Genomic DNA, 22,006 nt, shown 5'->3' on the forward strand with positions numbered 1-22,006 from the left:
CAACAACCTTGCATGTCATCAACATCATAGGCACATGTGGCACTTTATTGAATGCCTTTTGAAAATCCAAATATACTAAATACATTTGTTCCCCTTGCTAGTTACATTCTCAAAACTCAAATAAATTTGTCAAACACTATTTCCCTTTCAAAACTGATGTGGCCTCTGCCTCATCATATGGTTTTCTAAGTGCCCTATTACCACTTCCTTAATGATGTGTTCCAGCATTTTCCCGACAACTGATCTCAGGCTAACTGGCCTGTAGTGCCCCTCTTTCTTGAATAGCAGTGTTACATTTACTACCTTCCAAACCACTGGGACTGTTCCAGAATCTAGGAAATTTTGGAAGATCACAACCAATGCATCCACTATCTCTGCAGACACCTCTTTTAGAACCCTAGGATGTATGCCATCAGGTCTAGGGGATTTGTTGGCTTTTAGTTCCATGAATTTCTCCAGAACTTTGTGTTTACTAATAATTACTTTAAGTTCCTCACTCTCATTAGACCCTTGGGTTCCTATTATTTCTGGTATGTTTTTTGTGTCTTAGACTGTGAAGACAGATACAAAATATTTGTTTAATGTCTCTGCCATTTCCTTATTTCCCATTATTTCTCTGTCTGTAAGGGACCCACGTTTATTTTCGCTCCTCTCTTTTCCTTTTTATATACTTGTAGAAACTTGCAATCTTTTTTTTAATTTTTCTTGCTAGTTTACTTTTATTCTATTTTCTCCCTTTTTTTATCAATTCTTTGGTCGTCCTTTTCTAAAACACTCATAATCAAGGGGCTTAATATTTTTGGCAACATTATAAGCCTCCTCTTTTAATCTAATACTATCCTTAACCTCTTTAGGTAGCCATGGATGGACCATCATTTTTATTTCTCAAGAAATGTGTATTCGTTGAGGATTATGAAATATTTCTTTAAATATTCACCATTGCTTATCTACTGCATCCCTTTTAATCTAATTTTCCAATCTAGCTTAGCCAACTTGCTCCTTATACTATGTAATTGGCTTTATTTAAGTTTAGTTTAATTATTTTTCCTCTTTGTGACTTGGTATCAATGATGCAAAAGAGAATAGTGTTTCCTTAGATCTTTTAATTATTTATTTAGAAAGATTTTAGAGAAGAATGACCAAGATTATTCTGAGACTTGGAATGCTAAGGTTTGTATACTGTATTGCTGCTATCCACACTGCTTTGTGGGTTGGCTGCTTTGGTAAGGAAAGTGCAGTTTCAATGTTGGCAAAGTATTGAAGATAAATGTTACCTACAAGAAATGTCATGCATTTAGTTTCCTTTGCAGCATCACTGCAGGTATTCAATGCCTATCTTTTAGGAGGTCCTCTGTATTGCTATTCTGTTCTCTCCTAATTGGAAAGTATTGAATGAAAAGACATTCATCTGCAAGACTCATCAGGAGCGTGATGGAATACTCTCCACGCATCAAAATGGGTGCAGCTGTCACAACATTTGAAGCTTAATGCCATCCAGGACTAAGCTATCTGTTTGGTTAGTGCCCCTGCCACTGATCTCAATATCCACTCCCTCTACCAATGGTGAACTTTGGCTCCAGTACGTACTATTTACAGAATGCTTACTTTGACAGCCTTGTGAACTCTACCATGAAGAAGGACAAGAGTAGCAGCAACAGAGGAACACCATCAGCTCAGCTACAAGTTCACCTGCAAGTCACATGGCATCCATTGCCATTCTTTTATCATCGCTGAGTCAAAATCCTAGATTAACCGAACAGCATTGTGGTAACATCATAACCACGGTGACTGCAGTGGTTCAAGTAAACGGCCCACCACCACCTTCTCGGAACAGTTGGGATGCACAATTTTAAAAAAAAAATTTGCTAGCCAGAGACGCCCAGTGGATGAGAACACGGTCAAGCTCATATAGAATGCGAGTGAAATTAGAAGCAAGAAACTTGCCTCCCCCTATATTTCTCCTTCTTTCCCGCCCAAAAAAATATCATAATAGTAGATTAATAGAATAGGCTGTCTTCAAAAACTGTTCACACTGCCAATTTTAACCCCTTTGAAACATCTAATTAAAGATTATAATAATCAGTACAGGTGGAGAGAGAAGGGAGTATAATCTCTGGCGTATAACTGATCGTGGTTGAATACTGTGATTACAATGTTCGCTGCATACCTTGGACGCTCTCAAAGGACTTCTGCGATCTTTTGCAATCGGGGAAATATTGTTAACCAGGTGGAATTCTCCCAGATGAGCACTTAAATGATATTAGCATTACTTAAATATTTAGGCCCCAAGTTTCCACATGATTTGCTCCTGATTTTTAGGAGCAACTGGTGTAGAACGGAGTATCTTAGAAATTGGAATTCTCGACATTTAGTTTGCTCCAGTTCTAGTCAGTTAGAACAGTTTCACTTTCGAACAGAATTTTTTTTTCAAAAGGGGGCGTGTCCAGCCACTTACGCCTGATTTCAAAGTTTCATGAGTGAAAACTTACTCCAAACTAACTTAGAATGGAGTAAGTGAAGATTTTTGTACGCTCGAAAAAACCTTGTCTACACTTCAGAAAATCAGGCGTAGGTTACAAATTAGGCGTCGGGAACGAGGTGGGGGGGGGGGGGGGAAGTCATTAAATTCTACAATCAATCCTTAGTTATACTTATACAAATATTATACAAATAAATCCAACCTGAATAAAAATTTATAAGCAAAGAAAAGATTAAATAAACCATGTTCCTACCTGTGTGAAATAGCATCAGCTTTCGAGCTGCTGTGCTTCAGGCAGGCCTTTCATGTTGGAGACAGGCAGCGGTGTGGCGTCAGTGTCTCGACGGCAGCGGCAGCAAGCTTCGAGCTGAGCTGCAGTGCTTGAGGCAGGCCTTTCATTCTCTTCGTGGCTGACCACGAAGCAGCAGCACCGGACGGACCCGAGGCCATTCGGCCATGAGATAGCAGCGGCGTCAATGGCTGGCCGGCAGCCGAAGAATCAACACCTGACACACGCAGCTCATTAAGGTTCTTGAGGCCATTCGGCCACGCTTTAGGGGCGGCGTCAGTGGCTCAACGGCAGCCAAAGAATCAGCAGCAGCCTTCGAGCTGTGAGGGGGACTGAGGCCTTGGACACATCGACAGTTTTATATTTAAATTTGCAGAATGAGTGCTGCATTGTCAACACCACGTATTATTGTAAAGTTGAATTGGCACTCTTATTTCTCCAAACACAGTCCTTAATTTGCATGCACCAATGCAGCACCGGTTCTGCAAGTTTAGCAGTGAAAAGCTGAACTCACTGATTTCAGCAGGTGATTTATTCAGCAGTGCTGCTAAAAGCACTCCCTCACACACAGAAATATCAAAAAAAATTAAATTACAAGCCTTTGCAGGGGTTCAAGAAACAAATCTTCACTTTTTCTGCAGTATTTTTAAAAATGGCCGAGTGCCAATGTTTGTGAGACTGCGCGTGCACGCACGCTCCAACGCGCACGCGCAGGGTTGCTGGCACCACGAAGGCTAATTTAAATTGTACCCGCCCCCTGCTACTTAGAAAATCGGCGTGAGTGTTAGGCTCCGCCCCCTGCTGCGAAGAGCGCGCCGCGCCAAGCAGACATCGAGCTCCAAGGAGCTTGAGAATATCGGACTTTTTTTTAGGCGCAGTTTTCGGCGCGAAAAACAGGCACCCAGCTCGGAGGTGCGCCGTTTTCGCCGCGGGACGAAACTTGGGGCCTTAGTGTCTGTTCACCCTCGAGATCCAGAAGTGTGCATAATTGAGAATGGGGTAGTTATAAGAGAGGCTAGAGGGGAAAAGCACCTAAATTAAAGTGCAATATTATATTAAACTCAATGGATGTGGCATTAAAATTGGACTTGACATTTGGGTAATTCCACTCCTATTATTTGGTAAAGATCTGTATGTAATTGAAGATTGCTCTGTCTGTTCACTCCAAATTCCAGGTCGAATGAAATGGACGGCAGGCTGTTGCAATGTATTAAATTATTTCTGAGCTTGTGCGGTATCTAGTGTTGCAGTGCAGCTGCAAGGGAATTACTGCTCTTTAAAGGATGAGGAAGGGAGAGAGGATATTTATACTGTAGGCTTCACTGTTCAGCATTGAACTACATTGGCACCAATGGTCAAGAATTGGTGGTCAATTCCTTAGCTATCTACCTTTTGCTGTAACGTTGGAGAAAATTGAGAGATTAAAAAAAAATGCTTCCCTAACAAAAACAGTATGGTTCAGTTTTTTTTCTATCAAAATAACGGTGAGGCTAATGGTGCTCGTCATTATTTATGCGTAAATGGTACAGTAACTTCAGGTGAGGAGCAGAAACCAGAATATCCAAAAGTTGCTGTCCGAATTTGGACGCTCCACCGCCAGCTTTGTGAAAACGGCTGATCACTATCTGCCTCACCATTGACATTCATTAAATGTTGTCATGTTGCTGTATTTGCACGGGTAGATAGGAACTAAACTCGCCACAGAAAGTTAAGATTTGTCATTTAAAACGCAAGTATCCTTTTAACTACGTGATAATTGTTCACTACTGCCAATCAACCTCTGGCACTGAAAATTAACTTCAGGTATTAATTGTAGATTTTAAAGACGTCAGATTTTTAAAAATTTAAAATGTACTTTTCCTTGCTGTCTCTTTTGTTTTTCTCTCTCAATCCAATCTTTCCTTTGTTCTCATTTCTTTTTGTATCTGATTTTACATTGAAAACCCAACTCTTAATTCACTCTCCTTCTCAGTCCTTGTGCTGTTTATTTTATAATCCTTCAATCTTATTGGTTAAGGAGATGCACAATTCGTTGCCCTGTTAACTCAGGTCCCAGCTGCCCTGTTCCCCTCGCTGATGATGCATTATCCCGGTCTGCAAAAGTGTTTTGAGCTGAAAGGTGCAGGGGCAAGTCTCACTAATGGTAGATGCTGCTACATTCCCTGCACAGCAAAATCTGGCACGATATGTTCAGACTGACCTAAAATTACCAGTTAAAATGGTCTCTGAGATAATGGACAGGATCAGAGAATGTTAGAATTCTGCTTTGGGAAAACATCCACTTAATCTATAGCAGGTCTTTATTCCAATTTACCAACCTATTTTTAAATTTAAATGTTTTATTTCTGTTAACTCTCATTTTGTGAAAAGAATGTTAGTCAGCAATTTATCCAATGAGTCCCTGCCTTATTGCCTTTATATAATAGTTGGGGAAATGTATTTTTAATGGGATGAGGATAGAGCAAGAGAGACTAGAATGGTTCTTGTCATCTTTGAAAATGGCCATTTGAATATCCCTTTAACACTTGGAATAGTTCGTCCTATAGAATATCATGCAACATGTTATGCTATTTATATTTAGCTAACATTTTACTTCAAAATTACCATACCATTCTCTATTTTCTAAATGAACTGAATGGACAGTAACACATTGTCCAATTTTGTGGTGATATCAACTGTGGCTGCAAAAACTTAAATTTCAGATTGTGTTTTTTGGAAGTTTAATTGTATGAATAGGGTTTTCATCAGGTTGTCATTAGTACGTCACCACCTGATGTTCTAACCACTTTTTCAGAAATGGAGGCATTTCTATTTTGTTTAGTTTTGTTGAAAATTGCATCATACAAAATTGTCAGAATATACACAATCTTGCAGAGCAATAGTTATTGCAGTAAGATTAATCACAATAAAAAAATCCGAGATCAATTTCCTGATGAACTTGCTGTTAATATAGTGTTGACCAACACTAGCCACATGACTAATTGGGAATCTGATGTGGCTAATTGCAACTTTGAGTAGATGATATCAGTAAGACACCAGGCATGCGATTTCAATACTAATATTTGCATGTGTACTTTAAACCTTTCTTGCATTCGGTAAAATTCTAAGACGAAATGCAGTGTGTGTTTTGATAGTTGTGAGCTTTACTTCCTTGGTTATTTGCTAAAATGGTGTATCACACTGGTGAAAACCATGGAAATACTAGTAACATTGTGTGGCGACGGGAGCTGTCATCGTGATCAGCTTGACCAATCTGAACAACCATAAAAGTGAATCCAACCAATAACGAGCAATAAGGCACATCATGGCAAAGGGCGGGCAGCATCTAACTGTCCCTGGATGGGTTGCAGGACTGGGTCTGGCAGATCTTGTGCAAGTCAACATTCTGGGCAATCACCGATGGAGCTGACTTACTGATCGCAACTGCTGGACAAAAAGTTAGAAACCGCACCAGGATGTGCAGTGTCTGATAAATTCATGCCAGAATTCCAAACTTTGGTGAAAGAGGAACACCATAAACTTTTGCACTGAATGGTGGTTGATGTTTGAGTAAATATGCACATAAAGCACATTGACTTGTATTGTGTGTAAGCACATTCTAAAATTAATGCACATAGCTAAAACGATGTTGCCTGTGACAATGAAGCGATTTCTATTGGACAACTGTTATTTTTGGTAAATAGACACTTAAATATCCCATCTCGTTTCATTTGATATCCACTATACTCTGTTTAATATGTCTAGTTATAAAATTGCCATATTCATCCTGTCAATTGTAACATTGTATGATCGCTTCATTCTTTTGCTTCCACATTTGCAAGTTTCCAAATGTGTGTTTAAAACAAAGCTGTGCAAGAGCAGCAGCTCCTGTATTAAGTGTGATAGTACAGAAATAAGTTGTATCTAAAGCATATCAGATTATTTGCTGTTTGGCAGCATCTCAGTCCAAATATTGCTTTAAATACCTGGTGAAAACACTCAATACTAGGCTGCACCAAAGGAACTTGAACAGTGATAATGTCTTCAAAAATCAATTTTGAAATTTTATTTTAAAAGGTTCTGGGAGCAAAGAAGAGAGTCCACCCCCTTTGCCAGAAAGAACTCCTGAATCTTTTGTTATGGCTAATGAATCCGGTAAGATCTCTGTTCCTTTTAAATGCTATAGAGTTGCTGAAATAATTTATTCAATTCATGTAGACACTGGTGGTTTACAGTTGTTTCCTGGGCCCACCAAGCTACTTAAGTATTTAGGACCAGAATTATGTTACTTCTGCCCAGTAAATTGGGTAATTAGTGATGTGAAGTGTTTAGGTAGTCTCAAATCGTTATAATAGTAGATGCAATCAATCAACTATAATTCACTTGGTTGTAATTTGAAGCTTGAATTTTATTGTCTGGAGCCTACATAAAATCTTTCTTCCTATAAGCCCAACTGTCTTACCTAATTAAAATTGCAATCTCAAGATTATGATGTAGCTGAGTGGTGACTGGGTGACATTAAAGAATAATTTTAATGCTGGCATCTGTTGATTTGTAGTGCTATATATCTGCCACTGGGGGGTGCCATATAGCAACTAGGTGGGCAACTGTAGTCACTTAGTGGCAGGAATGCATTATTTCAAGACCATAGTGTGGTATATATTTACATTTATTACAATGACACCCAGTGGCAATAATCTGGAATTCAGTAGGTCAATAATATTTACTAAAGCCAATAGTATTTACTAGCATTAAAAAAAACACTCCGCAGCCCAGGCTGTTGCGAGAGAAATCGAGGTAACGTTTTGGCTCGATGATCAGAACTGATGAAATCCATATTTATGGCTTTTTTTTTTGTTGAGGGTCAGATTCCAAACAGTTAATTGCAAGCCATAAATCATGTTGCACCTGTGCAGGTTGGAGTAACAGGCCACCTGGTGTCTTCTCTTCACATGGAAAAGTAATTGCGCTTTCTTGGAGTTCTTCCCATGATTGCACAGACAACTCACTGTAATCTCTAGGTGCTGAATTGCAGGGTTTTAACCTGTGTCCTACTATTCTGAGGCAGCATGTTGGTATCCTTGTCCCATTCCTCTTCCTCATCTACATGCTGCACCTCCGTCACATCCTCTGCAGACATGGGGTCAGCTTTCACATGTACGCTGAGGACACCCAGCTTGACCTCTGCACTACCTCTTTAGACTCCACCACTGCCTATGTGTTGTCAGACTGCTTGTCTAACATCCAGTTCAGTTCTTCCAGCTAACCATTGGGAAGACAAAAGCTGCTTTTTTTCAGCCTTTGGTACCAATTTCATTCCCATCCAGCTACCTCCACAGATGGTTCACAACCTCAGCATCCTATTTGACCTTGAGATGAGATTCCACCTCCAAATCCTGTCCATCACAAATACTGACTACTTCCACCTCAGCCTACCTGGTGCTGAAACCCTCGGCCATGCCTTTGTCAGCTCCAGTTTTGACTATTCCAATGCTCTTCTGGCCAGCTTCTTAGCCTCCATCCTCTGTAAACTTCAGCTCAGCCAAGACTCGGCTGCCCGTATCCTATCCTGCACCAAGTCCTGCTTACTCATCATCCCCCAATCCACATCCTCGCTGATCTACATTGGCTCCTTGTCCCCCAATTAATGCTCATCCTCATGTTTAAATCCCTTCATGGCCTTACCCCTCCCTATCACTGTAACTGACTCCAGCCCTACAATCCCTCCACTTCCCCTGAATACACTGTTCCTCTGACTCTTGTGCATTCACCCACCATTGACTGTGATCCTAGATGCCAGGCTCTGTAATTACCTTTCTAAATCACCCCCCACCCTTTCCTCCTTTAATACCTTCCTTAAGACCCATTTTACCCAAGCGTTTGGTAAATCCCTTCTAATAGCTCCTCCTTTAGATCGGTGACCATTTTTTTTTGATTATGCCTCTAAAACACCAGCAGATGTTTTCCTACATTAAAGATGCTATATAAATGCAAAATTGTTGTAATATTTTATTTAGAACGAGTAATAGGCATGTAACTTGGTCAATGTACAATCGATAATAAACAAAACCAAAGCAGATATCTTGCATCATTCCCATTCATAGCCCATGTAAACCATTTATAAGTTTGTGAAGAAAAAAATGTTCTTTGTAAAATGTTCCACAGAGTACAATAATAAAAGTGAAATGGTAAGTAGAATATTGTCCCAGAAATCCCTTCTTCCCGCGGGCGTTCGACTAAAAATAAGAGATGCACACCTACCTTTTGACTAATGCCCGCCAGAGATCCCGGACACGAGGCCTCCTCTCCTTGCGCAATGGAGCGCGTTAACATTGGGACGTCTGCAGGAGTCACGTGGGCCTGGACACCCAATCACGGTAAAGTATTTTCTCATTCATAGTAATAGGAGTTTCGGATTTCTCCTATCACTATGAATGAGAAATACCCCTAAAACATTTTTTAAAAACACTATAGAAATTAAAGTAGATAGAAATGTTTTTTAAAGAAAAAAAATGTGCAAATTTTTTAAAGTTTTAATTATGGTTAAAAATAAATGTAACTTAGGTGGGCAGGGTTTTTAAAAATGTTTTCATTTAATTATATTTTTGTATGCTTTTAAACTCTTACGCCTGTAAAAGTATGCTAAGCGCCTGCTTTTATTAGGCGCAAGAGTTTTGAGGACCTTTGCTGGGCAAGATAAGTGTAAATCCTGCAATCTTGCCTTGGCAAATGTCTTTGCTCCAGAGAATCTATCAAGTCAGGAATGTGACAGGTCAGAAAAGCCGGTTTTCTGCGCATGCGCATTGCGTGCTGAAAACCGGCTTTCCCGATGCCTTCCTGGGTCCGTAGAAACTGCGATTTCTCGGCCATTATCTATTTCGGAAATTTGGATGGGATGCATACTTGGATGTTGAGGTGGAAGTCGTGGAGGTACTGGCCATAATCTTCCAATCCTCCTTGGATACAGGAGTGGTGCCAGAGGACTGGAAAATTGTAAATGTTACACCCTTGTTCAAAGAAAGGTGCAAGGATAAACCCCGCAACTGCAGGCCAGTCACTTTAACCTCAGTTGTGGGGAGTTGCATAAGTACCACAAGGAAACAAATTTGCAGGGCTACAAGGAGTGGGACTAGCTGAGTTACTCTTGCAGAAAGTCGGCATGGGCTACTTCTGCGCTGTAACCATTCTGCCCCAATTTTCTTTCATCAAATTTGTATATTCCCTTATTTTATGTCCAGATCACTTGTGCATATAGTAAATAAGGACATTTTTGATGATGAATCCTGTGAAACACCACTTATCACATCGTTCCAGTTGAGAAATTTCCCTTTACCCCTATCCTTTGCTTTTTCTGCCTTTGAACTATCTCTCTGTTCGAGATTACATTCTCCTTAATCTTGTGTGCTGTTATCTTTGCCATAAGTCTCTTATCAAATGCTCTTTAAAATCTATGTGAATCATCATCTCTGCTATATTTTCAAAGAATTGTATGATTTATTCAAGTGTGACCTGCTTTTTAAAAATGTATGCTGGACTGGCTGTGCCTGATTCTTTTGTTTCATTAATAATGTGAGCTTGGCTCAGTTAATTGCACCCTCATCTCTGAGCAAGAAGCTTATGGGTTCAATCATGTAATCCAGGCTGACAATTCAATGCAGTATTGAGCCAGTATTGGAGATGCAATTTTCAGCTTAAATGATAAACTGAAGCCTCATCTGCTTGTCCATGGTACTATTCAAAGACGATAAGTGAGTTCTTGTATCCTGGACAATATTCTTCCCAGTACCAACACTACAAAAACGGATTGCTGGATCATTCATTTGCTGTTTGTGGGATCTTGAGTAGTGCGGCTGCCACATTCGCCTACATAAATAGTAACTACACTTCAAACGTAATGGGTGATAAGGTGCTGTAGAAATGCAAGCTTGTTCTTGTCCCAAGTTCTAATTTTATTCCAGTTTATAAACTATAGTAGTTTACCAACAACTGAGTTTAAAAGTAACTGAGTTAAAAGTTCCTGGCTTATCTGTTTTTGGAAGAGTGGTGTCACATTTGCCACCCTCCAGTACTTCAGAATAATGTTCCTTTCCACAGAAGTTTGCAAAATTATAGTCATATCCTCCACTATTTATTTCCTAGCTTCCCTTAGAATCCTCAGGTGGAAAGTATTAGGTTCTGGTAACTTTACATACATAAATTTAAGTATCTTCCACTCACCATTCTGTACCCACAATTCCCAGTATATACCACCTCTATGGAAACTGAGGCAAAGTGTTTACTCTGCCATCCTTCATTCTCCAAGAAGTTTACCTCCTTCATCTCTTAGTACCCTTACCTGGACTATCCTCGTATTGCTAATGTGCCTATTTTAAAGCTTTTTTAAAAATTGCCCTTGTTCTCGCCTAATCTCTCTCTAGTCTTTTGAATCGTTTTTGTATCTTTTCCGATATTTCCTTATTTTTAGGTTGCCTACTTACTCTGTTTCAGTACTGAGAACCAGGTCAAGTATTCCTTCTTCCTTTGTTGGAAAAGAAACACATTGATTGAGGAAAATATCTTGAATACACTGCAAAAAAAACTCTCCTTTTTAACACACTTATTTTCCCTATCCCAGTCCTTTTTTGTATAAATTTTTTTTTGCAATGTTAATTCTATTGATGTATACACTCTGATTTGCCTCACTGAAGGATTAATGCTTGTGATGTGATTACCACACACCAATGCTTCATAGTTGATTACCTCAAATTTATAATCGTGTATATATTACACAGTTTCTGTTGGTCATTATTTGTAGTACATATTGCTGTAGCGCCCAGAATTTGTAATGACCGATTATAATTGCTGAGATATTAAAAGGAAAGTCTTGTACTGAGTGAATTTTCCTTTTAACATTAATCAAAACTTAAATTTTGATATTTTTCCATAGGCTCCCCTGTTAAATCTGTTCATATTGGGAAGTCTGCAGAATGGAGTGGCTTTCCACAATCACAGACTGTTGAGCAAGTAAAGATGGTGAGGAGTAAGGTAATAGTTTTGTGCAGTGTAATGCTAAATTTAAATAACTTAAAAGCATGTATGTATTAATAAAAATGTTGGCTCTTTGAAAGATATTTTAATATTTTTCCTTTTTTTAAACAGAGCCTGAAAAATCCCCGAAGTCAAAGAAAGAGTGAGCAACTAATTTTTTTAAACATTACTATAAATAGTTATATTTCTTCCTTCTCTACTTAATCTCAAATCAGTGAATCTGTACTTGTTGAATGGAAAGCTAAATATTGCCTTTCCTGTTCTTGAGATGTTTTTTCCCCTCCATTTTGTACTTCATAGCTGGGTAGAACTTAAGACTTTGAGAAATTCCTATATGCTCTTAGGAACATAGGAATTGCAGCATTAAAAAAGACCATGGTCTATCCAATTTGCCTTCTACCATCCTGGTGGTAACATGATACAACACTAATGAATTGTTGACTAATCAGCAATCAATCTCTATCAATTAGTCTACAACATGGCCCTACCATCAACATCCTGGGGTCACCATTGACCAGAAACTTAACTGGACTAGTCACATAACTACTGTGGCTACAAGAGTAGGTTAGAGGCTGGGTATTCTGCAACGAGTGACTCGTTCCACCACCTACAAGGCATAAGTCGTGTGTGATGGAATATTCTCCACTTGCCTGGATGGGTGCATCTCCAACAATATCCAGAACAAAGCAGCCCACTTGATTGGCACCCCATACACCCCTTAAACATGCACTCCCTCCACCACCGGTGCACCGCATCTCCAGCGTGTACCAGCTACAAGATCCACAGCAGCAACTCGCCAAGGCTTCTTCAATAGCACCTCCTGAACCCATGGCCTCTACCACCTAGAAGGACAAGAGCAGCAGGCGCATGGGAACACCACCACCTGCAAGTTCCCCTCCAAGTCACACACCATGCTGACTTGAAAATATATCATGATTTTTCCTCACGGCATAAAAAAATTTCCAGAAAAATGTCTGCCATATTAGCTGCGTATCCGAAATTGACCATCCAGGAGAGCAAAACTGTGAGTAATATCTTCTCCTTGTCCAAGAATCTGAGCTACATTTTGAGCAACCGCACTTATCCATTTATTTTCCCTTTCTCTTTAAACACAACTGAAACTTGGTCTTCTACAATGTTAAGGAAGCCTGGCAATATTCAATTAAAATTACTACTTACCATGTGCCTATAGTACTACATTCATTTGTCTACTGTGTGTTTGGGCAAGGCCATTTGGAACATCCCCTTAACTGCCAGTTCATGAAAATATGAATGTGGTGCTACTGAAACTCATTTCTTTGAGCCATTGGCTGCCATGTCAACCTGTTGCTTATTGTCTTTTTTGCACTGTGGCCTATCCCTGGTTCTCGCTCCTCGTTCAAGCGAGTAAATATTAATTACAGCTGAGATGCTTGCCTATGCTGCTCAGCAGAGGTGAAATCATTTGAAATTCAGAGTTCCACCGACACACAGCAATGAGTAAACATTGTCCCTATAATGTAACTTTCTCCCTTTCTGCCACCTGAAGAGCAAGTGCTAATTAGAATCTGCAGGAAGCTAAGAGTTGCACCAAAACAGCATGGATTGGACTTGAGCCAAAAAAGAACAAGCGGCGGAAGAGTTTGAACTATATAAGTGATGGGAAAAATGTTGAGATGGGGAAAGAGAAATAAATAGAAACAAAGATAGTGAGAAGTTAACCCATGAAGGTCAGTCTCCTTTAGACATATATTTGAAATTTTGAGTAGTGCTGCTGATTCACATGTCCATTGTCAAACAGCCAGTACCTTCGGTCTGATCAGTAGTACAGTCTCAGAGAAGGTACCAAGAAAAGCGATAAATAGAGAAGTAATTATGGTTTCTAAATTTTAAAATCTATAATTTGACAACTACTAATGTGTTCTGGAACTTGGCTGCGCTTTGTCATCTTCAACATAATGCTGCAGAACCGAGAATTACTGTCACTTTTGTGTAGTTCTGTTCACAAGTGTGATACGGATGGTTGTGAGTTTCAACTGCTATTCATCACATAGACTGGACTGTAGTTCAATTGTACACCACTGTACTGTTTGAAGGACTTTCCTAATTTACCAATTTTGAGGTTGAGATTTGCTTTTAATGTTTGCAAGTAGGTTTTTTTTTTTAGCTTTAATTCATTGTGCATGCATTTTGTTTCAGATACTCCTGAAACACGGGATAGTGGGAGGCCATTGGGTGATTCAGGATTAGTAACTGCTACTACAAGGGGTGAGGTAGGACAAACCTCAGAAACAAATACAAAACGAAGAGAACGTGGTTCAGATTTAGGTGGGTATTTGTAATTGTATAAGGCTACAGTAATATTTGCTGTCCTGTGTTAACTTTGGTTGAGTAATCATTTAAATTATACCTGCAATGTTAAGACTTTCCCAGCCCCACAACAAAATTCACAGACAAAGATTTTATTCTGGAACTATTGAGTACTTATTGTTTATAGTATTTTTGTCTTGGTATTCCTGACTCACTCACCATCCCGTTAGGGCAGTCAGGTAAACCACTTCCAGAGCACATTTCTGTACAATAGAGCACTGCAGCCGTACAAGTTGGGTTGGAGAAATTGGGCCTCTTATTATTTCTTCCTCTGCACTTGGGGAGAGGTATGTGGCCTTTTTCTATGTCTCTCCAGCTAAGGGGAGGGGCCTGCCCTTTGGGAAATCGCAGGCACAAACCCATAATCTACCATCCTGGTTTAGCACATTGATGCTTAATATTACTGTACCATCATATCACTACAATACATTTCAATCAGATTGTTATGGAATTCATCAACAGAGTTCTTGTTACTTCAGTGAAAACTTTTTTTAAATGTTAAATTCTAAATTAATTTTATTAATGGTATTTTAAAATCAAATCCTTATCGGAGATAAAGGCTGGAAATTAATGTCTAAATATTTATTAATACTTTAAAATCAAGAGTATTTTTCACCAAATTTAATATTTTCAAGTGTCATAGCCCTTTGAGAATGAAGTCATCTGATCTGTAAATGACACCAAACATAACGGGGTTTTTGTTGGCAGAATGGATTTCAACATTTGCACAGTCTCAATCCAGTTGTGAGTGATTATGAATTTAAAGACCAAAACGCAATTCATTTGATATTCAGATTGAAAAATGGCTAAGACTTGCATTTATATAGCGCCTTTGATGACCTCAGGACGTCCCAAAGTGCTTTATAGCCAAAGTAGTACTTTTGAAGTGTAGTTACTGTTGCCAATTTGTGCACAGCATGCTCCCACAAACAGCAATGTGACAATGATCAGATTAATATTTGTTTTTTGGGATGTTGATTGAGGGATAAATATTGGCCAGGACATTGGGGAAGCTCCTCTTTGAAATAGTGCCATGGGATCTTTTACGTTCATCTGAAATGATGGACCCTCATCCGAAAGACGGCACCTCCGATTGTGCAGCACTCCAACAGTACTGCACTGGAGTGTCAGCCTGGAGTTTTGTGCTCATGTCTCTGGAGTGGGACTTGATCACACAACCTTTTGACTCGGGATGCGAGAGTGTTACCAACTGAGCCACAGCTGACGCTCATTTGTTTAGGTAATTGGGGGAAAATCAGATTGGTGTGGAAGGAATTGGTGTTCGGAGATGAATTGAGACATTTTTTGTAACAATGCTTTATACTGTTATAAATCTGACTGGAATACATGATGCTGTCACTATGAATAGGACCATAAAATGTTCCATTACCAGTACTGACATCCTTGATTACAAAGTCCTGTTCACTTCTCCCCCAACCCCCACCCCCTACCTTGCAGCCATATTCTTGTTTATTAGACACGCACATACAATTAGGATTTGCTGTTATCCATAAGGATGGAAGTAGAATTGCCAAGGAAAATAATGTGTGCACATGCGCCATCCTAATATGTGCATTTGTATGTAAGACTTTGTTTTGGGTTATATTCTTAGAAGGTACCAAGGATTTAAAATGATGTGAGCAATGTAATGCACATTTTTTAAACTTGTCTGATTCCAGCAGTACCAGGTCAAGAAGAGAGTAAAGTGATGGGTTGGACAGGAATTTTGTATATGATAGGCCTAGTCTATAATTGGTAATATACTATTCTTCCCATTTTCTCAATCTTCATATATGAATCAGACTAACAGATGAATGGAAATGTCTTGACAGATCAACACATTAATGCTGAGTGAGTGAAAGGGTGTAAATAGCTTTAGGTAGTTACCTCACAGCTTCAAGAGAAACCCTCTGCATTTTGGACAATATAGTGACCGTCATGCAAGTGGAAGGAACGCTGAATCTTCTCCGGTGGTTCCTGTCTTGCCAAAGCATAAAATGCAATGTATTTTGTTACCAATGTTTTATTGGGGAGAAAGAAAAAGTGATTGGTTTGGGAAATACTATTGGGTTTTTAATCCCATTAGAAAGCTAAAGCTCCATGTATATATACATACATAATTGATCTAGTGCTGCTGGAATTAGTCAAGAGTACAGATTTGACAAATGGCTTGAATATTGCACCCTAACGTGTTGCAGTTGTGCTACTTGGAAATAATGGGTTAACCATTTCCATTTGAGACTTTCCTGACCACCAAGTGTGTTCTAACCTGCTTTATCAAGTCTGCCATTGTTTCAGGGCTCTGAGACTTGCTGTGCTGTATCTGCCCTTCATCTGGTCACAGAAGACTGGTGGACTCAAATCAATGCACAGTGCAAGAATGCCAAGAAGCAGGTTTTCTTCAGATAGTAGAATGTTATAGAAACCTAGAAAATAGGTGCAGGAGTAGGCCATTCTGCACTTGGAGCCTGCACCACCATTCAATATGACCATGGCTAATCATTTTTGCAACTTTAGTACCCCATTCCTGCTTTCTCCATATGCCTTGATCCCTTTAACCGTAAGGGCCACATCTAACGAACTGGCCTCAACAACTTTGTGTAGAGAATTCCACAGGTTCACAATTCTCTGAGTGAAGAAGTTTCTCCTCATCTCGGTCCTAAATGGCTTACCCCTTATCCTTAGACTGTGACCCCTGGTTCTGGACTTCCCCAACATCGGGAACATTCTTCCTGCATCTAATCTGTCCAATCCCATCAGAATTTTATATGCTTCTATGAGATCCCCTCTCATTCTTCTTAATTCCAGTGAATATTAGCCTAGTCGATCCAGTCTTTCTTCATGTCAGTCCTGCCATCCCGGGAATCAGTCTGGTGAACCTCCGCTGCACTCCCTCAATAGCAAGATTGTCCTTCCTCAGATTAGGAGACCAAAACTACACACTATTCCAGGTGTGGCCTCACCAAGGCCCTATACAACTGCAGTAAGACCTCCCTGCTCCGATACTCGAATCCTTTTGCTTTGAAGGCCAACATGCCATTTGCTGCCTTCACTGCCTGCTGTACCTGCATGCCAACTTTCAATGACTGATGTACCATGACACCCAGGTCTTGTTGCATCTCCCCTTTTCCTAATCTGTCGCCATTCAGATATTCTGTTTAACCTCACATTTATCTACATTATACTGCACCTGCCATGCATTTGCCCACTCACCTAACCTGTCCAAGTCACTCTGCAGCCTCTTAGCATCCTCCTCACAGCTCACACTGCCACCCAGCTTAGTGTCATCTGCAAACTTGGAGATATTACATTCAATTCCTTCGTCTAAATCATTAATGCATATTGTAAATAGCTGGGGTCCCAGCACTGAACCTTGTGGTACCCCACTAGTCACTGCCTGCCATTCTGAAAAGGACCAGTTTATTCCTACTCTTTGCTTCCTGTCTGCCAACCAGTTCTCTATTCACGTCAATACATTATCCCCAATACCATGTGCTTTAATTTTGTACACCAATCTCTTGCGTGGGACCTTGTCAAAAGCCTTTTGAAAGTTTAAATGCACCACATCCACTGGTTCTCCCTTGTCCACTCTGCTGCTTACATCCTCAAAAAAATTCCAAAAGATTTGTCAAGCATGATTTCCCTTTCATAAATCCATGCTGACTTGGACCGATCCTGTCACTGCTTTCCAAATGTGTTGCTATTACATCTTTAATAATTGATTCCAACATTTTCCCCATTACCGATGTCAGGCTCACCAGTCTAATTCCCTGTTGAAAGAAACTGGGATTTTCTTCCCCCCAAATTGTATGAATGATCCTGATTGTAAATTAAATCACTTGTTTTCGGGTATTGGAATGTTGCTGAGGCCTGCTGTCTAATTGTCTTAACTCTTGCTGAAGATTCTCGGCAACCTGTTTTTAAAGGGAAAGTCTCCCTCGTTGTTTCTTTAACCTTTCAGTGGATGATAGCAAATCCTAATTTGCATGTGGAGCTTTAACTAAAAAAAAATCGTACCTAATGTAACATTTTTGTGTTTGTGTGTATCCATGACACTAACTTCATGCCAAATTATAGTGGTTTGATCAAACTTCCTCATTGTGTTTTCACTGGACATGAGGATTCCTTGCAAAAATGGGCATAATGAAAGTTGACCTGTGTTTAGTTTATGTTGTCATTAAGATCCCAGTAAAACAGAAAGATGGATGTTGTGTCTGTCCAACATGCAAAGCACTTTCTTTTTACTTTTTTGTATTTCTTGCTTGCTTTGTTTTCCTTAGCTGTCAGCTATTTCTAAAAGTTGCTAGTTTCGTGCCATTCGAGGGACAAAGTATCCATGCTCAGCAAGAGTGAAACTATTTCATATTCTGTGATGATTTTTTAGAGCAGTTTAAACTCTGCCTCCATTGAAACAAAACTGACTAGACCTGTAATGGGAGACATAACAATATGCCGCACTACTGCTGAAGCATATCGGGCATTATTTACTGGGGACTACAGCTTGTTATTGAGTCTAGTAATGACTGAGCTTCCAAGCATCAGTGTTGTTTTACTCTCAAGATACACAAATAAAATATTAAGTTTGTGCAACAGTAAAAAAAGGTAGGGCTGTTGAGTGAATAAAGATATATTATATATATATAATATAAATTATACTAACAATATATATTTGGGAGTTAAGAGATTTGTTATGGAATTTGCTAACTAGTCACCTGTCTTAAACACTTCTCTCCTTACTAACTCTTCCAATTTTAACTTAACTGTAATCAGGTCAGATATTGGGTATCTTCAAATCCTTTTCTAGTTTTTAACCAAACCATGACTCCAATTTTTGGCTTATTTTTAAAGTGGATGTCCTAGAAAACCATACATACATGCATGCTTGCTTGTATCCTATAAACACCTGTCCCCTCAAATTAAAAGTGCTTTGTTAGATCTTAACCAAACTTCATAAGTGACCTCCTCTTATCAGACAGTGGGTTCCTTTCGAAAATGAGCATGCTGAGAACTGTCCTTGTATCCTGTCTCCAAAAATCAGGTAAGGACCTTCATTGTCAATGCCCCAACACTTAGTTGTAAAAATGTCTGGAGGTGAGTGATTTTGGGTGGAGGGACAGAGGAAAGGAAATAAAATCCCATAATCCTATCAAAGCAGCTAGCATTAGGCTGTTTTACCATTGTTTAAGCTGAAGCGGTTGCGGGTGGGGTGTTGGTGAGTGAAGACCTTCGTTAAATAAGGTGAAGGGTTATCTGGATTTTCAGTACCAAACTTACTAGTACGATTGTTATCCTTACTGCTTTTGTACTACGACTTTAAGCATTCAGAGACAGTAGCTGCTGTTCGAATTGCACTCTGGTTAGTTTTATCAACAGGACAAAAGCATGGTAACAGTTTTTTCCATTGCTTGAAAACCCTTCAAGTTGGCTCCCTAATTGGAGGAAAACTATATTGGATTTGCTTTTCTTAGTGGCTGGGTGGGGGTGGCTTCATCACGGTAAATTCAGGTCTGAGGGAGGATATTTCAGTGCTATAAGCTAAACAGTTTTTGTACTTCTAATTCACCACAATACAGAAATAAGCAATTCTATTTGCCAATAGACAGGAAGCCATGCATTACCATTTTGACCCGGGGAAAGGAAGAAACTAATGTTAATCAATTCACATCCTTTTCCATTTTACTCTTTATCAGTTATGGTTTAGTTCTTTAAGGCTGTTGAACCTTTTTATTTAAATGAGAACATTGCCCTTTTCCTAAAAAGAAAGCCATCCAAAAATGATTAACTTGAAAGCAAAATACTGCGGTCAGGCAGCATCTGTGGAGAAACAGAATTAACGTTTAAGACCGATGACTGTTAATTATCATTAACTGTTTAATTTATTCCTCTCTCTTTCTCTCTTTCCCCCCCCCCCCATTCCATTAATTGTCTTTGAACATTTTGTTAAACAGAGCCATTTATGGGTAACGCTTAGAATAATTTACTAATGTGTCAGAGAACTTTAGCTCTGATAATTCAGTGCCCTCATACTGTTGGGTTCAGTAACTTTTCAAATTATTCCCACCAATTTAATATGTTTAGCACTTGCTGTTAAAATAAGATCAACCTTTGAAATGCCCAGATAATTCCAGTATTTGTTTTTAAAAGGAGTGCTGCTGTTATAATGAAATCTTAATTGAGTTATCTAACCCCAATAATTTAATTTAGAATTACACCCAAAAATTTCATGTATTTTCAATCTTTTGTTGCTATAAAGTGCCAAAAAATTAAACTCAATTGTCTGGAAATAAATGTTAACCTGTTCAATTTCATGGAAGATGCATGATTTTCTCACTTGCTAGTCATGCCTTAAATTTGTAGGTCTCAAGTTTGTTAACCTTTTTAACAACTTCATATGTTTCAATTTGCTGTTGCATCTGCATCAGCATGGTAAATTTCCTTCTCCTTTTTGCCACTTTGTTACATTTCCTTGCTCTAACTCCTTTTGTTCTTTACTGTATTTTCACAGTACGTTTTACATGAATCTTGATGGTTGTGCTGCAGGGGTGAGAATGCAGAAAGTTTAAATGAGAAAAATAAATTAACTTGCATTGTATTTTTCACAAATACTGTCCCAACAGTGTATTAAATGTGTACGTCAATGGTTAACCTGTTTGCCTAGAGTTTGTGGATAACCCTGTTTTTAAAAACTACAAATAGGAATGAAGAGGAAAAAGTAGTTAAAAGAAATTTATATAACCAGGTATTTAACAAAAAAAAAACAGTATTATGAAGTAAAGAAAAATAAATTCACAAATGGAAAATTGAAAACTTAACTATGCTGTCATATTTCTGAGACAAATTGGTGCAATTTCATTTGTCGAACACCTTTGCTTGAATTTAGATATTTATATCCTATAATTTGGAAAATCTGTCAGCAAATTTTTACTTAGATTATCAAGATATATTATTGGGCTGCATGTGCTGTCTTATTTTTCATGTTTTCTATTGGCAAACCTTTTGCAAGAATATTTTACTGTATTACTTTTACCAAGTGTTAAATTTTAGTGTGTGTTTAAAAAGGCCAAATTTATATTTTCACTTCCTGCCCTTCACACATCGTCTCTTGCATATAGTGACTTATGCTGGGCTATAGTTCTACAGATGCCAATGGCCCCTTCACTTCTCCTACATGTCCATTTTTTGAGAGCTTGAACATATGATCGGCAGTCTATTCAACTGTGGAGAGCATTGTATTCAAGCCCAATCTATCTTCCTCAGATGCCCGTGTACATGCACTTCCAACAAGGGTCACAGAATATCAACCTCCCCACCCACCCCCCGGCCTTGAGTTATGAAGATGAGTTGTAACATTTTTACTATTACTTGAAATCCGTTTACTTGATGCTGATTAGCAATCAAATGAGAAGCTTCCCCAGTTTGTTTGGCTCAGTAATGCCCACTGGAGCAATTTTTATTACTTTTGAAATTAAAAATCGACTTCAATAAAATTCATTTTATCATGTTAAACCTAAGTAATGTACACCAAAAACTGCACTTGTGCAAACTTGAATGTTGGTCTATTTGAACAAAAATCAGTCACATTAAGTTATCAGTGAAGAGCACTGAAGTAGATTGTATAAAGTCAATTACACACCACTGCAAAAATGGATATGGTTAGAAGGTGGGTAGGTAAGGTTTATCGACAAAAAAGGCAAGTCTTGTTGAGCTTAATTTTTGTCCTAAAAGTTTAATCTGAGAATTGGTGGCTGATCTTACAGCTCTTGCAGCCATTTTCCTCTTCAAATGTTTCTTCATTTGTGGCAGTGAACTTTCCCTTAGAGATGCAGACTGCCTTTAAGTGATATCGGAGACGCCCAATTTCCTACCCCTTAACAGGCATGCAG

At 39.0% G+C, this 22,006-nt stretch overlaps 1 protein-coding gene across 3 annotated transcripts in view; it reads left to right on the forward strand.

Annotated features, from left to right (window-relative positions):
- The window catches only part of LOC139278505 (tyrosine-protein phosphatase non-receptor type 12-like), a 145,534-nt gene that overhangs the window by 122,247 nt on the left and 1,281 nt on the right, over positions 1 to 22,006 (forward strand). Inside the window, exons 14-18 of one of the 3 annotated variants that reach the window (XM_070897346.1) lie at positions 6,825 to 6,902; positions 11,674 to 11,771; positions 11,886 to 11,916; positions 13,953 to 14,081; positions 19,096 to 19,161. In XM_070897346.1, the coding sequence (XP_070753447.1) occupies positions 6,825 to 6,902; positions 11,674 to 11,771; positions 11,886 to 11,916; positions 13,953 to 14,081; positions 19,096 to 19,161 (402 nt within the window). The remainder of the gene's footprint in view (positions 1 to 6,824; positions 6,903 to 11,673; positions 11,772 to 11,885; positions 11,917 to 13,952; positions 14,082 to 19,095; positions 19,162 to 22,006) is intronic. The other 2 variants (XM_070897347.1, XM_070897348.1) reach the window with 2 other exon arrangements.

The sequence above is a fragment of the Pristiophorus japonicus genome, chromosome 13, assembly GCF_044704955.1.
Source record: "Pristiophorus japonicus isolate sPriJap1 chromosome 13, sPriJap1.hap1, whole genome shotgun sequence".
Taxonomy (NCBI): Eukaryota; Metazoa; Chordata; class Chondrichthyes; family Pristiophoridae; genus Pristiophorus; species Pristiophorus japonicus.